At 46.1% G+C, this 14,084-nt stretch overlaps 1 protein-coding gene across 10 annotated transcripts in view; it reads left to right on the top strand.

The window, feature by feature from the left end:
* The window catches only part of LOC148056511 (uncharacterized), a 31,410-nt gene that overhangs the window by 10,117 nt on the left and 7,209 nt on the right, over window positions 1-14,084 (top strand). For 8 of the 10 annotated variants that reach the window (XR_015702920.1, XM_087749554.1, XM_087749548.1 and 5 more), the window contains exons 14-22: window positions 19-249; window positions 2,548-2,741; window positions 5,685-5,812; window positions 6,009-6,178; window positions 6,960-7,139; window positions 8,286-8,420; window positions 8,767-8,910; window positions 9,361-9,492; window positions 10,965-13,703. Coding sequence is in view for 9 of the 10 variants with exons in the window: in XM_087749554.1 (XP_087605680.1) it covers window positions 19-249; window positions 2,548-2,741; window positions 5,685-5,812; window positions 6,009-6,178; window positions 6,960-7,139; window positions 8,286-8,420; window positions 8,767-8,910; window positions 9,361-9,492; window positions 10,965-13,703 (4,053 nt within the window). In the remaining variant the exon portion in view is untranslated. The remainder of the gene's footprint in view (window positions 1-18; window positions 250-2,547; window positions 2,742-5,684; window positions 5,813-6,008; window positions 6,179-6,959; window positions 7,140-8,285; window positions 8,421-8,766; window positions 8,911-9,360; window positions 9,493-10,964; window positions 13,704-14,084) is intronic. The other 2 variants (XM_087749550.1, XM_087749555.1) reach the window with 1 other exon arrangement.

Here is a 14,084-nt window from a genome sequence, read left to right as displayed (position 1 = left end):
GTGCTTCCGTGATTGCAGCTGGAGCAAGAGAATGAAGTTCTGTCGGGTAAAGTGGACGAGATGGAGAGAGCAAAGATCTGTGACCAGGAGAAGCTGAACTTGTGTGAAAGAACAAATGAAGAGCTCTGCGCAGAGAAAGCCCACCTGGAGCAGCTGCTGAAGAAAGCAGAGGAGCAACAGGAGGGGCTGCGGGTAGAGCTGACGATACTGGCAGAGGAGAAGGAAGAAACCCAAGAGAAACTCAGTCAGGTGAGACCAAAAACCTGGTGCTTCTGGGTGGGCATTTGGCTGCTTGGCTCAGTGAAGCTCTTACCTGTTGGATCCTGCAGTGCTTTTGTCAAGGAGACCCTTGGTAGTGCTGGAGGTCAGAAGGCTTAGTTTACTTCTTTTTGGAAACGTGTTGATGGCTTGCAGAGCTGTTCTGCAATTCTCCGAGTTGTTCTCTGCTTCTACAGATTCTTTTAATCCACCTCTCTGTGTTGGCCTCTTTTTTGGCTTTTGATGAGCTGCAAAGAGACGATTGTGTTGTCCCTGAGTCTGAGTGGGGCTGCTGCTCTCACGTGTGGCAAAAGAAACAAACCGTGATGCTCTGAATCCTTTTTCTGAGGCAAAACCCAGGGCTGCATGTTTCTATTTATGCTTTTTGTTGGGAAGTCTGCAAGTTTCAGAACTCCATTGGTTTGAGCCTAGAGAGCGGGACAAAGCTGCAAGTCAGTGTCTGCTGTCTCGTGTTGCTGAGAATGGGAATGACGTGCCGAAATGGTTGAAATTGCATTTGAAGACATAGAGGCAACTTTGTGGCTGGAAAGCTGCCTGGGGGAAAAGGACCTGGGGGCGCTGGTTGACACCCGGCTCAATATCAGCCGGCAGCGTGCCCAGGTGGCCAAGAAGGCCAATAGCAGCCTGGCTTGTATCAGAAACAGTGTGGCCAGCAGGACTAAGGGCAGTGATCGTCCCCCTGTACTTGGCCCTGGTGAGGCCGCACCTCAAATCCTGTGTTCAGTTCTGGGCCCCTCACTACAAGAAAGCCATTGAGGTGCTGGAGCGTGGCCAGAGGAGGGCAAGGAAGCTGGTGAAGGGTCCAGAGCACAAGTCTTATGAGGAGCGGCTGAGGGAGCTGGGGTTGTTTAGCCTGGAGAAAAGGAGGCTGAGGGGAGACCTTCTCGCTCTCTACAACTGCCTGAAAGGCGGTTGTAGCGCGGTGGGGGTCGGTCTCTTTTCCGAAGTAGCAAGTGATAGGACGAGAGGAAACGGCCTCAAGTTGTGCCAGGGGAGGTTCAGATAGGCTATTCGGAAAGATTTCTTCACTGAAAGGCTTATGAAGCATTGGAACAGGCTGCCCAGGGAAGGGGGTGAATCCCCATCCCCGGAGGTATTTAAAGGACGTGTGGACGTAGCACTTAGGGACATGGTTTAGTGGTGGACTTGGCAGTGTTAGGTTTACAGTTGGACTCGGTCATCTTCCAGACTAAGTGATTCTATGAATTGCTAGAACCTCTGTCGGCTTTGAGGAAGAAGATGAGACAGAGGTGATCACACAAGACTCTGCACTCTGGACTGACTGATTTTGGTAGCCTGGCAAAAGAGCTTGGGAGAATCACGTCACTGGAGGAGACCAGGGAGTTTGTCATCATTTAAACATCAGTTTCATAGTGTACAGTGTTATGGGATAACTTTGAGAGAATTGTTTGTTTCCGATGGTCTGTTCTCTGTTAGGTAGTCTTAGGTTTGGAGTAGGTGGGATGTTTGGCAAATATCCAGCAGAGGTGTTACACTGAAGAAAAAAAAGCTAAAAAATCACAGTTAACCTTCAAACTTGAATGCCGGCAAGGTATATCAGACAACTTCTTTGTGTGAGACAAGTAAACGGTATTGCTGACATGAACTACTGTACAAACAGAGCCTACCATCTCTTTGGCCACATCAGCCAGACTTTCATAAACCACTAAATGCCACTGCTCACCGCAAGGGCTGTTTCCCTGCCGAGCATCACCTCATTGCATCCAACTGCTTTACACACTGAAGCAGGTGACACTTTGATCTCTTCTTTGTTTTTGTTTTTGTTCTTGTTTTTGTTTTTGTTTTTGTTTTTGTTTTTGTTTTTGTTTTTGTTTTTGTTTTTCCTAGAAGGAGAAACCACGTGTTTCATTTTGCTTTCTTCAGCGAGCAAAGTTGCTTTTGCTCAACCTTTCCTGAAAATGTCCAGCACTGGCATAGATTCTGATAGAATTTTAGTTTGCAAGGTGGCAGTTCTGGAAAATGCAGTATTTTTGCATGAAAACACATAGCCTGGGGTATGTATGTTTGTCGTGAAGGAGCTGTCTGGTCCCAGGCAACCCAGTATGGCCTTACACGTCCCTTTCAAGTTAACAGTGCCAGTGCCTTTTGGCAGCCCAGGGTATTAGGGCGGTATACAGCAGATGCTCTTAAACTTTCAGCCCGCAGTACAGGAGCTCTTTCTCCTCTAGCCGATTCTGCAGTGGCACTGGCTGGCTCTGCACAGAACTCCAGAGAAAGGACTCTAACCGTATTTTGTCCCGCTTTCAGGTTTACCGCCAGCAAGAGTGGGCTAGCAGTGGTCTGGAGCAGTTGCGCCAGGAGTCCTCTCGCCAAGGGCACGCGCTGGCCAAGGTGTCCAAAGAGAAGGAATTGCTGGTGCATGAGAAGGCTGCCCTAGAGGTGCGACTGGCAGCCATGGAGCGGGACCGACAAGGCCTTTCAGAGCAGCTGGCAGAGGCCAGGTAAAGGCAGGGAGGCATGTCCTAGGCAGGACGTGGTTTAATGTCTGTAATTATAAAGGTGGTAATCATTACACGGGGGTTTACTGCACTGCATCCTGTGTGCTTTTCAGATGTTTTCACCTTGCCTGGACAGAAAATGGAAGAATCTCAAGGGGGGGAAAAAAAACCCTAGACCATGCTTTGGATGTTATTTTTCTGACAGCTACAGCTAGCAGAGCTCTCCTGAGCCTTGGGCTCATGTTTATGCCCCCTTGCGTTTTCCTGTGTGAAGTCCAAAGCAAGCCAACTTGGCCCTGAATTGAGTAATACTTCAACCGTGCAGTCGTTTACGGAAACCTGAAGCTTCTCTCTGGTTTTGGTTTCTTGTTCTGAGCATTTGAACGTAGATCTTTGCTTCTCAAGTAGTTGGACGTGGGCTCTTCAGAATTCAAGGCTATTACATACGGACGTTGTGAGTAGGACACTGCCATTCAGGGTGAAGCTAGAGGCTCATGCTGAAAATCCTGAGGGCCTTCTGTTTCTAAGCTAACTCTTGTTAAGTGTGGTGCAGGACCTAGAGTTGGTTACACCAGCAGCAGGGAAACGTCTTTTGAGTTCTCAACAGTCTTCGGGGATTCTTGCCCATCATTCATGTCGGGGTCCTGTACTCCTTACCACCTGCTGTTTAGGGACAGACATCATGGAGAAGTTACATAGGGAAGGAAGAAGATTCTGTGCTTCTGCTGTATCAGATTTCTAGGATCGAATCACAGAATCATAGAATCGTTTAGGTTGGAAAAGACCTTTAAGATCATCAAGTCCAACCGTTAACGTAGCACTGCCAGGATGCTATTGGCCTTCTTGGCCACCTGGGCACACTGCTGGCTCCTATTCAGCCAGCTGTCGACCGGCACCCCCATGTCCTTTTCCACCGGGCAGCTCTCCAGCCACTCTTCCCCAAGCCTGTAGTGTTGCATGGGCTTGTTGTGAATCAAGTGCAGGACCCGGCACTGAGCCTTGTTGACCTCACACAGTTGGCCTTGGCCCATCGATCCAGCCTGTCCAGATCCCTCTGTGGAGCCTTCCTACCCTCCAGCAGATCGACACTGCCGGCCACCTTGGTGTCGTCTGCAAACTTATTGAGGGCGCACTGGATCCTGTCGTCCAGATCATTGGTAAAGATATTAAATGGGACTGGCCCCAATACTGAGCCCTGGGGAACGCTACTTGTTACCGGCTGCCAACTGGATTTAATTGTGACAAGTTCTGTTTTTCCAGAAAAAAAAAAATGAAAAAAAAAAAAGAAAAAAAAAAGGAAAAAGAAAAAAAAAAGGAAAAAAAAAAGGGGGAAGAAAAGGGGAAAAAAAGGAAAATAAAAGGAAAAAAAAAGAAAAAAGGGGCAAAAAAGGAAGAAAAAGAAAAAAAAAAAGGAAAAAAGTATAGAGATATTTGTCCTTCTCTTAGGTGTTGTTTAGAAACCTGCTGAGGTGGCAGAGCTGTACAAATGATGTTTTAGAAATAGTTTGTCACACTTCCTGACTTTTACGCTTTACCACTCCAGAGTATGTTGTTAGCAAGGCTTATAAACACCATTTTGACTCAGTGTGTTTCTCGAGATCTGCTGCTGCTTCTGAGCTCCAGCTTCTCTTATTTGATCCAGCTGAATTATGTTTGGTCAATTATTGGGCTGATATGAGATTATTAAATATTCAGCTCCTCCTTTTTTTTTTTTTAAGGGATAAATTATTTTTTTAAAAAGGGATAAATGATTTCTGAAGAACCTTTGGCAATAGATAACCAAAAATCAGCAACTATTCGTGACAGATGTTGTTCTCAAGAGCCTTTTGTTGTCATAGTTTTGGACTCTATCCTTTCTGTTCTGTTTTAGAGACTGACTTCTATTTGTCCTTAAAATGGAGCATATTTACTTTGGACTGCCAGAGATTGGTACGATTAGAAATACGTGCTTGTTCTCCTTCTTGAAGATATATCCTCCATTGTCCACCAAAGTAGTGAAATCCTTCTCCTGTGGGTTTTATTGTTGTACCACTCAGGTGCCCCTCTACCTTGAAGGATGTTACCCTGATTGCACCCCTGTAGGAGTGAGGCAGTGCTGTGTAGTGTAGGAAACTGGCACACAGGACGCTGTGTTAGGTCAGGGAGGTAACTTCAGCTCCTGATTCCAGAATCCTGTGTGTCACATGCACCAGTTGTTTGAAGTCTATGGATGTAACAGTTTGCATCTGCAGTACAGCACCTTCCCTTTTAAAGAATGACAGGTCATTTGGGCTACTGCCTACTTAGTTAGCAACACTTAAATAAAGGTAGCAAGTTTTTCTCTTGAACTTCCAACAGCTTAAACCGAAGGATACCTGTCTCTCCTGTCAGATGGTTCTTGTTCAGATAAAATCTAGTTCTCATTTCTTACAAATGCTGCTACAAGCATGAGATTTTACTGTATCATCTGAGGTATTTCTTTAGTCCCTTTTAAATATAGAGAGTTTGGAAAATTACCTACCTATACCTACACTATGAACAGTATTAAAAAGCCACGAGTCAGCCAGGGAGATACTCTTATTCTGTCCCCCTGCAGAGGAACTTGGAAGTGCTGATGAGATAAGGGCTGTGAGCAGAGACTGGGCTTTTGCTTGCTGGAACAGACTTTGTGAGCACAGCCACCTGCATGTCATAGATCAGACAACAGCAATTTAAAGTTTGGCTATTGAGATCAAATTTGGCTGGGCTTTCTGTGTTATGCTAGGTCATAAGGAAACCCTAGACGTTCCCTCGGAGGGGCCTGCACTGCTATTTTAAACAGTAGCAATGTATTTTCTTTATACAGGTTTCCATGCTACCCATTTTGCATAGTCTGGTGGAGGGATCTTGGACGGCTTCTTACTGGAGAGACTCCCTGTGGGTGTCGGGAGCAAGAGACTAATTTCTCTCCGTATTCACAACTTGCAGGTCAGTGAAGGAGACCATGGAATCCAGCCTGTTTGAGGCTCAGCAGCGTTTATCTCAGCTGGAGATCAGCAGGAGTCAGCTTGAAATCCAACTTCACGCAGTCATGCAGGCCAAGGAGGTGATACAAGGTGAGAGCCTTGTTTCTGGTGATCCCCCTGCCTAGGCAAGGTGGTATAAAAACAGCCCTCTGTCCACAGTGCTCCTGAGGAGTGAAGGAGGTAGAAGCAGATCCCTCCTACACTGAAATTCAAATGGCTTAAGGTCAGTAAAGTTAGAACCATTGTTTGTGTAAACTCTGAATCTTGTCATTTGTCACATTTGCAGGGGAAGTGAAGTGCCTTCAGTGTGAGCTGGAAGCGGAGAGATCCCTCATGAAGCAGGAATGGGAAAACATGGCGCAACAGCTCTTGCGGACAGAACAGCAGTATAACAGTACCCTCAAACTTCAGGAAACTGATCATGAAGTGGAAATAAACAAGCTCCTGCAAGACCTGGTAGGAAACAATATACTTCTGAATTCTTCAAGCAAGCTTTGTGGGCTGGCTTTAGAAGAATAATAGCCTGAGCGTGTGAACTGGCAGCAGTCGTCTGTCATAGGCCACATGTTGCTAGGCCGGGCAGCAGAGCCAATGGCTCATACTTGAAGACACATGAAGACCCACAGGACGATGCTGGGACAGTAAATGCAGCCACAGATTCAGTGTGGGCGTAAGACGAGTTCGACAGAAGGTTGCGTGGTCCCCACCCAAAGCATGGCAGCAAAGGGGTAGGATCTTACCAGACTCCTGTCTACCATGAAGTAGACTCCTAACATTGCTGCGAACTGCAGTCATGGAAACTTTGTTCCTTTCGTTCTGTGCTTTCATGGTTGACAGAGGTATGGGCTTGAATTTGGCCTTGAAGCACATAGAACAGGCCCCTTGTTCCTGGTACTTCAGTTTGTGGCCTGTCTTGTAACTAGGACATCAGGGTACTGGTCTCTTTCTCACCCTGCAGTCCACCTGCACCTTTTCATTGATGAAAAGGGAGGTAAGCTTTGAAAATGGAGACTCTGAGAATCGAGAGAAATCCTGAAGAGAGTGGTGCTAGGAAACAGGCGACCATCAGAGAGGGAAAGGTCGCAGCTCCTTTTCTCGATTGGACGTGATTTGTGGAGGGCACAAAGCCACTACTGTGCACTGTTCAGGTGGGGGGTTGTGGGAGGGACGAAGCGTCACATTTTTTTGAGGAGCTTGTTTGGGAGTCCATCTTGAAGTCTTTTTCTCTACTCATCAGGCAAGCGAGCGTGAAGGGCACCATTCAGAGCTGCAGGAGATGCTGGACAGATGGGAAAAGGAGAAGGCAGAGACCGAAGGGGAGCACGAGAAGAAGCTGTTAGATATGAAGCAGAAAGTTGCTACCATGCAAGCTCAACAAGAGGAGGAACGAACCAGAGTCGAAAATGCCACGCAAGAAGTAAAGACTGTGAAAGGAGAATTTGTTTGGGTTTTTTTGCAAGGCTAGAGCTGTGGGAGGTGGCTGGATATCGGGCTGTGTAGAGCATGCCCTACATATTTTCTGCATGGAATTTGGTGAGGTGAAAGGTGTGCAGGGCTATCTTTGGGACTAGGAATGAGACCTCTCATAGGAAGCCAGGTAGAAATGTCACCTTTCATTTTAGATTTTTGTGCTGCTATTGTATTCTGGTTTTTTTTAAGACTTACCTCAGAGTATTTTCACCGTTGTCTTAACGGTCCTCTTTTGATGTTTATTGATACGTGTTTATAGCCTTAACTCCATTAAGGACCAAACAGAGTTTGTAGGACTGAACCCCCACGAGGACGGGGTTTTTGTTTGGGGGGCACGGGGAGGGGTGCAGCAGGATTGTTGCCAAAAGAAAAATCTTTTTAAAGACTCCTCTGAAATATTTCTGAGCAGTAAAACAGAGGTGACTTCTGGGCTGTGTTTTAAGTCACTTGCTGGTAAGCTATTTTGTGCCCAGATCTCCTGTGCCAAAGCAACCCTGTCATATACTGAGAGTCCTCCTTATGTCCTACCCAAAGTCCTCTTTATGCAGACGGTACCCCCAACTGTGTCTACAGGTATTGAAGTGACAGGGCAGTGCTCAGAGATGACAGTGTGTGCCTGTAATGTCAGTACTTTACCAAAGTCTATAGAATACCTTAAAACCGAAGGCATTTTCACCAAACCCCTCTTAGCATACAGGAGTTTTCTGAAGGAGCTGCTAGCTTCAGCCCTCTGGCAGCCTTGCATTTTCTCTACTGTTAACTCGGTGCAAAAGTCTCTATTGAAAGACAAATGGGACACAGCAGAAGACAAGGGATACCCTCACCAGCAAGATGAGACACTTGAGAAATGCCACACATTTTCCTGTTAGATGACTAAGAGTTTATTGGAATGTCAATCACAGATGGACCATGGATGGACTGTGTTTATACTGCCAGTCTCACTTAGGAAGCTGTGTCTCCAAGTGGGCAGATAATGACCTAGGAGACCAGCAGCATAGTCCTCTGAGAATGTCTGAGCCCATCAGTATTGGGGTCTTGCCACACAAATTTTGTATGGGAAGTTTAAGCCCGTCTTGTCTTTATTTCTGTGCAGGTCCTGCTAGAAAAGGAGAGTGAGAAGGATGCTCTCTTAGAGATGCTACTCCAAACTCAAGGAGAGCTAAGAGAAGCCTGCCAGCAGCTAGAGCAGCTCAGGCAGGGGATGAAAGAGCAGCAAGATAACGGGCAGGTAAGTCTGACTAGTAGGGCAGGTTGAAAGAACAGGCAGTTGGCAATTGGACATAAGCTGAGGGAGAGACTGAGAGAGCCAGGTAACAGAGTGAAGGGCAGTAACAAGGAAATAAAATGTAAGTCCAGGGACTGAGGAGGTAAGGACTACTGCAGGCACTGAAAGCACAGAAGAGCCTGGTAAGCTCCAGAGATCAGCAACAGGGAGGAAGGGTGACAGTGGAAGCAGAGCTGGGTAGAAAAGCAGAAAGGAGCGGCTGAAGGAATGTCATTTTGAGACAGAAAGAGGAAAAAGCTGAAACTGACGGCAGGTCCCAGTAACTTGCTCTCTCCCTTTGTGTTCACAGAACATCACAGAAAAGCTGCAAGCAGAGCTGCAGGAAACTCAGCGTAAGATCAAGGCAGTGGAGAATAGGCACAAAGAAGAAATCAAAACCATCAAAGAGGAAATGAATATCCTTCTTCAGCAGAGGGATGGTCTACAAAAACAGGTGACTGAAACAGCAGTAGATAACTCCCGTCATCAAACAGGTGGTCTCTCCCCTTCTTGCCTTTCCATTGCAGAGCAGGCTGATGGGGTAATCCCTCTGACTGCCATCAGACTGTGGCCTCTCTCAGCTGGTCTGAAGCAGACTTACTGGTCAGCTGAATCTCAGCTGCTGCCCTGCACAGAGGGGCTAGTCCTTTTGGCTGTTTGCCAGCAATCATCAGAATGGATTTCTGCTGGCCTCTTACTGCTAGCCTTGTTTTTTAAGGTGGTTTTTCAGAGGAATATGGTGACCCACTTCGATTTTTAAACAAGTCAGCTGTATCCATTGTGAATCTGGTACTCTCATGATAGGGTGAACTTTAAAGTTGTTCTTTCCCTTTCTTCACCGTATATGTAGGGCTAACAGTGACAAGCTGTAGTCTTTGACTGCTTTGTTATTGTTCTACTTGAGGTGGAAGAGTTGACATCTCAGCTAGCAGCCTCTGAAGAGTCTCTAAAGAAGGAAGCTATGACTCTACATCAAGAAGTGGCGTCTTTGGAAAGGAAACTCGAGAGCACGGAGAAGCAAAGAAAGGATGTCCTGGTGAGGCTGGCAGATGCCACGAAGGGCCATTTCTTACATATTTTTTGGCCTTCTGTTAATAATCCTAAGGAGCAACTTGTTTTTTGGTTTAATTTTTCCAGTTGCATTCTTCTGAATAAGTAGGAAAAGATGCTATAGCCATATAAAACTCAGTTATGATTCAGGGTGCTTATTTTCCTCAATCCTGAAGATTTCTGCCCTTGAAGCTTTAGTCAAAGTAATCTTCAAACTTGTCTCTAATTGTTTGTGTCCAAATCCATATTTAGATGTCTAAATATCTGGATATGGAAAAAGGGGTGAGAAGACCAAGTTTGCTAATAACAGAAAGCTGTTCAACATTGCCCATCTGAGAACAGACAGTGGGGAAAAAATAGAGACGTTTGAGAAACCAAAGTGCTGATCCAGCTAAATTTGTGTGTCTGCGAGGGGAAAACTAGTTCTGATTTGAAATAGAATGACAGACTGTGATCTGACCATTACTCCTTCAAGAGGGGACAGTGGGGTTCTAGAGGATGGTACCATGAAAATTCTACACAGTAGAGGTCCAAAAACAACAAAAAAAGGTAAATGAAATCCTGGGGTTGCTCTCAAAAAAAAAAAAAAAAAGGTAAATCGAATGTTGGGTTGGTCTCTCTTCCCTTCCTAATAGAGAGAACACTGTCATGCCACTGCCTAAATCATGCTTAGTCTGGACTGTAAATCCTGGCTGCAGTGCTGGCAGCTCCTCCCCAAAAGAACTCACTAGAGCCAGAAGAGGTTCAGAGAATGGCAAAAAGAAAGGTGGGAGTAGCTGAGTAAGCTAGGAAAGACGCAACCTAAAGAGTGGCGCAGGAAAGGTCTACAACATCCTGAGAAGCAGAGGGAGAGGGGCAGCGGTTGTTCACTCTCTTTTCCAAGAGAGGAGCAACAGCCGTCTGATGAAGGTAGTGAGAGCCGTGCTGCAAGCAAGTGACAGGAGGTGCTATACTTACAGCAGAGCAGAGAACTCCTTGACAAAGGGCGTTGTAAACACAGCAGGTCTATATGGGGTCAGGAGGAGACTTGTGAAAGTTCTCACAAGATGGAACAGTGCTGGGGTTGGGAAGGGGAGGTATCATGGAAGTCTACCCCACTCTTAGGCTTTCTTCCCTGGGTATGCACTTGGAGGCACTGTTACGTACAGGATACTAGCCTAGACATGTGAGCCAGTGCAGCTGTTCTTACATGATCAATATTTTCCTCCTTCTCCATTTACAATGACTCCAAAAATCAGTTATGGACAGAGTTTGACAAATACAGTACAGTTCTCAAATCTTTTTTCAGTGACAGTAGAAAACTTGCATTGAACAGGGAAACCAACTGAATAGCTCGAATTTTCTACTAAAAGCTCAAACTTCAGCCCTTGACTGCCACTGGAGCAGGAGTTCAAACCTAGTATGAAAACCAAACATATATAGATGGAGTTACTGAATCTTTTCCTCCCTGTTTTGCAGCATGAACGGGACAGACTGCAAGCAGTTAAAGAAAAACTGGTATGGGAGATCAAACTTCTTCAGGATTCAGTCACAGCCTCTGAAACCCGAGCAAATACAGCAACAGATATGAATCACTCCCTTGAACAAGAACTCCAAACTACACTGTCTCTTTTAAAAATTAAAAATGAGGTGTTGGAAACGCAGTGGGAGAAAATCCAGATGCTACAGAAAGAGGCAGCAGAGGTAAAAGCTTTGCAGGAGAATCTCACTCGTGTGACTGCCATCCTGTCAGAGAGGGAGGGAGAAATCAAGTTACACCAGGAACAGATGAGAATTCTGGATAAGCACGAAAAAAACCAAAGGATTGCTGTCAGCAAGATGAGCAAAGGATTGCTGTCAGCAAGAGAGGAGCTGGAAGAGAGGGACCAGGAGATCAGATCCCAGCAAGAACTGATATCGGAGCTGGAGAAGCAGCGAGAAATGCAGAGGGCTGCTGTGAGCAAGATGAGCAAAGAGCTGGAAGAGAGGGACCAGGAGATCAGATCCCAGCAAGAACTGATATCAGAGCTGGAGAAGCAGCGAGAAATGCAGAGGGCTGCTGTGAGCAAGATGAGCAAAGAGCTGGAAGAGAGGGACCAGGAGATCAGATCCCAGCAAGAACTGATATCGGAGCTGGAGAAGCAGCGAGAAATGCAGAGGGCTGCCGTGAGCAAGATGAGCAAAGAGCTGGAGGAGAGAGACCAGGAGATCAGATCCCAGCAAGAACTGATATCGGAGCTGGAGAAGCAGCGAGAAATGCAGAGGGCTGCTGTGAGCAAGATGAGCAAAGAGCTGGAGGAGAGAGACCAGGAGATCAAATTCCAGGAGGGGAAAATAATGATTCTAGAACAACACGGTGCATCACAAGTGAGAAATCTGCTCATGGATCTTGATCATATGAAAGGAAGCTTGAAGGAGAAAAACGTAGAGCTTATGTCTCAGACTCAGCAGATCCGGGAACTAGAAAAGGAGAGAGAAGAGGTGAAATCTCTGCACGCAAGCCTTGAACACCTGAGGGCAGTTCTTAAGGTCAGAGAGAGTGAGTGCGATTCTCAAAGGGATCAGTTAAAGCTCTTCCAGCAGTACAAGGAAGAGCAAGAGGGGCACCTGCAAGAGCTTCATGGTAAAGTAGAAAAGATGGCACTTTCTTTATCTAAAAAAGATCAAGAGCTCGAGTCACAACAAAAGCAAATGCAGGAAGCTGAAGAAGTCATGGAAATGCAGTTAAGGGCTGTCCGTGACCAACTGGAGCAGACCTTAGAAACCTTAAAAGAAAAGGACAGACTCATAGATATGCAAAAGCAAGAAACACGGAACTATGAGGAGAAAACAGAGGAACGGATGAACGTCTTACGTAGAGACTTAGAATACACTAAGGCAATACTGGAAGAAAAGGATTTTGTGATTGAATCTCAGAAGGAAGTGATTGAGACCTTCCAAAAACAAGAACAAGACTCTGAACGGCAGAAGGAAACTCTGCAGCATCTTCAAGTGGCACTAAAGGAACAAGAGCAAGAAATGTTATCCCTTAGAAAGCAACATGAGGCATGCAAGGAAAAGGAGGAAGAGCATGAAGCTGAGCAAACAAATCTTCAAGCAACAAAACGGACTCTGAAAGAAAGAGAAGAAAAGATAGAGGTTCTGGAGGAGGCTATCTCTAAGCTTCAACAGCAAAAGGAGGAGGCAGCGATGCAGACTAAAGCCATACTGCAAAAACTAGAATATGCTGAATCTTCTCTAGAAGCTAGAGATCAAGAGGTAGCGTCTTTGCAAGAGCACGTCCAGGACCTTCAAGCGCAGAAGGAGTTAGAAGGCAAGCAGGCCAAGAGTCTACAGCAGGATCTAGAGAAGATGAGCCAAACAGTGAAGAAGAACCATTTGGAGTTCCTCAGGCAGACAGAGCAAATGAACACGTTCCAGCTTCGTGAAGAAAGCATGAAAGTAGCACTAGCATCGTGCCAGAAGCAAGTGAAACTGCTTGAGGAAGTGGTGAGGAAGAGAGGTGAAGACAATGAAACTCTTCTGCAAAAACTCCAGCGCCAAGAAGAAGACCTGAAGACCTTGCAGAATCTCCAGCTTAGGCTAACCAAGAAGAATGAAGAGGTTAGACACCACAGCGAGCAAGAGAAGCTCCTGGAAGAAGCCTTGCCTGAGAGGGAACGAGAGACCAAGGCTCAAGGTGAGCAAAAAGAGTTAGAAGAGGAAATAAGAGGTCTTCGGGAAGATCTCCAGCATGTTCAGCAGACTCTGTCAAAGAAGGATGAAGAGATCAAGTACCAGAGAGAGAGAGTCGGGTATTTGGAGAAGAGCCTGACAGGGAGAGAAGAAGAGCTTAGGAGGCAGAGTCAACTCCTGCAAGAATTAACATCAGCTTTGCGATGGAAGGATGGAGGGGACCCCCTACAGAAGCTCCAAAAATGGGAGGGAGAGGAAGCGGAGAAGAGGAAAGGTCTCCAGGAGAGAGGCTGTCTCTTGAAAAGGCAGAAGGAGCTAACGCAACAATTGGAAGATGAGAGAAAAGCAAAGGGGGAAGAACTGGAGCGCGTGATTGCTATTTTGAAGCAGAATGAAAGCGGAGAAGACAAATGGAAAGAGAAGGCACGAGCACTGACTCTTGCCCTTACCAAGAGTGAAATGGCCAGTGAGACCCTGAGGGAAGAAATAGCTATCCTGCGGAGTATGGTTTCAGAGAGGGACAAGGACCGGTTTCGTCTTCAGGTAGGCACTGTGACTGATCACCAGTCAACTAAAATGTGTCTATAAAGGATTCTCATGATGTTTCCCATAAAGATATGGGAACATATGTTCCCATAAATATATGACCTGCTTGGCCAAAGAAGCCGTGACTCCAGCCAGCAGGTTTGCCTGTCTGTATAGCTCCGGCCAGAAAGTTGCCTGTCAAGCCCGGAACTACTGAAAGAACTTTGCAGAGCTTGCTGTTAAAATTAAATCAAGTCCAAAGGCTGGAGGTGGGTAATTGGTTCTCTCCTGTCTAGGCAAGCTTAGCCAACGTGTTGTGGTTAGGATTTGGCATGGAAAGGAAAGGGCACAGTTGACCAGACTAACGCACTAAACTTAGTCGAATTATATAACGATGGC

Source organism: Nipponia nippon, unplaced genomic scaffold (genome assembly GCF_047370975.1).
Source record: "Nipponia nippon isolate SJK-2023a ecotype South Korea unplaced genomic scaffold, ASM4737097v1 scaffold_13, whole genome shotgun sequence".
Taxonomy (NCBI): Eukaryota; Metazoa; Chordata; class Aves; order Pelecaniformes; family Threskiornithidae; genus Nipponia; species Nipponia nippon.
The sequence above is the reverse complement of the archived record's forward strand: the minus strand, read 5'-3'. Positions and strand labels throughout refer to the sequence as shown.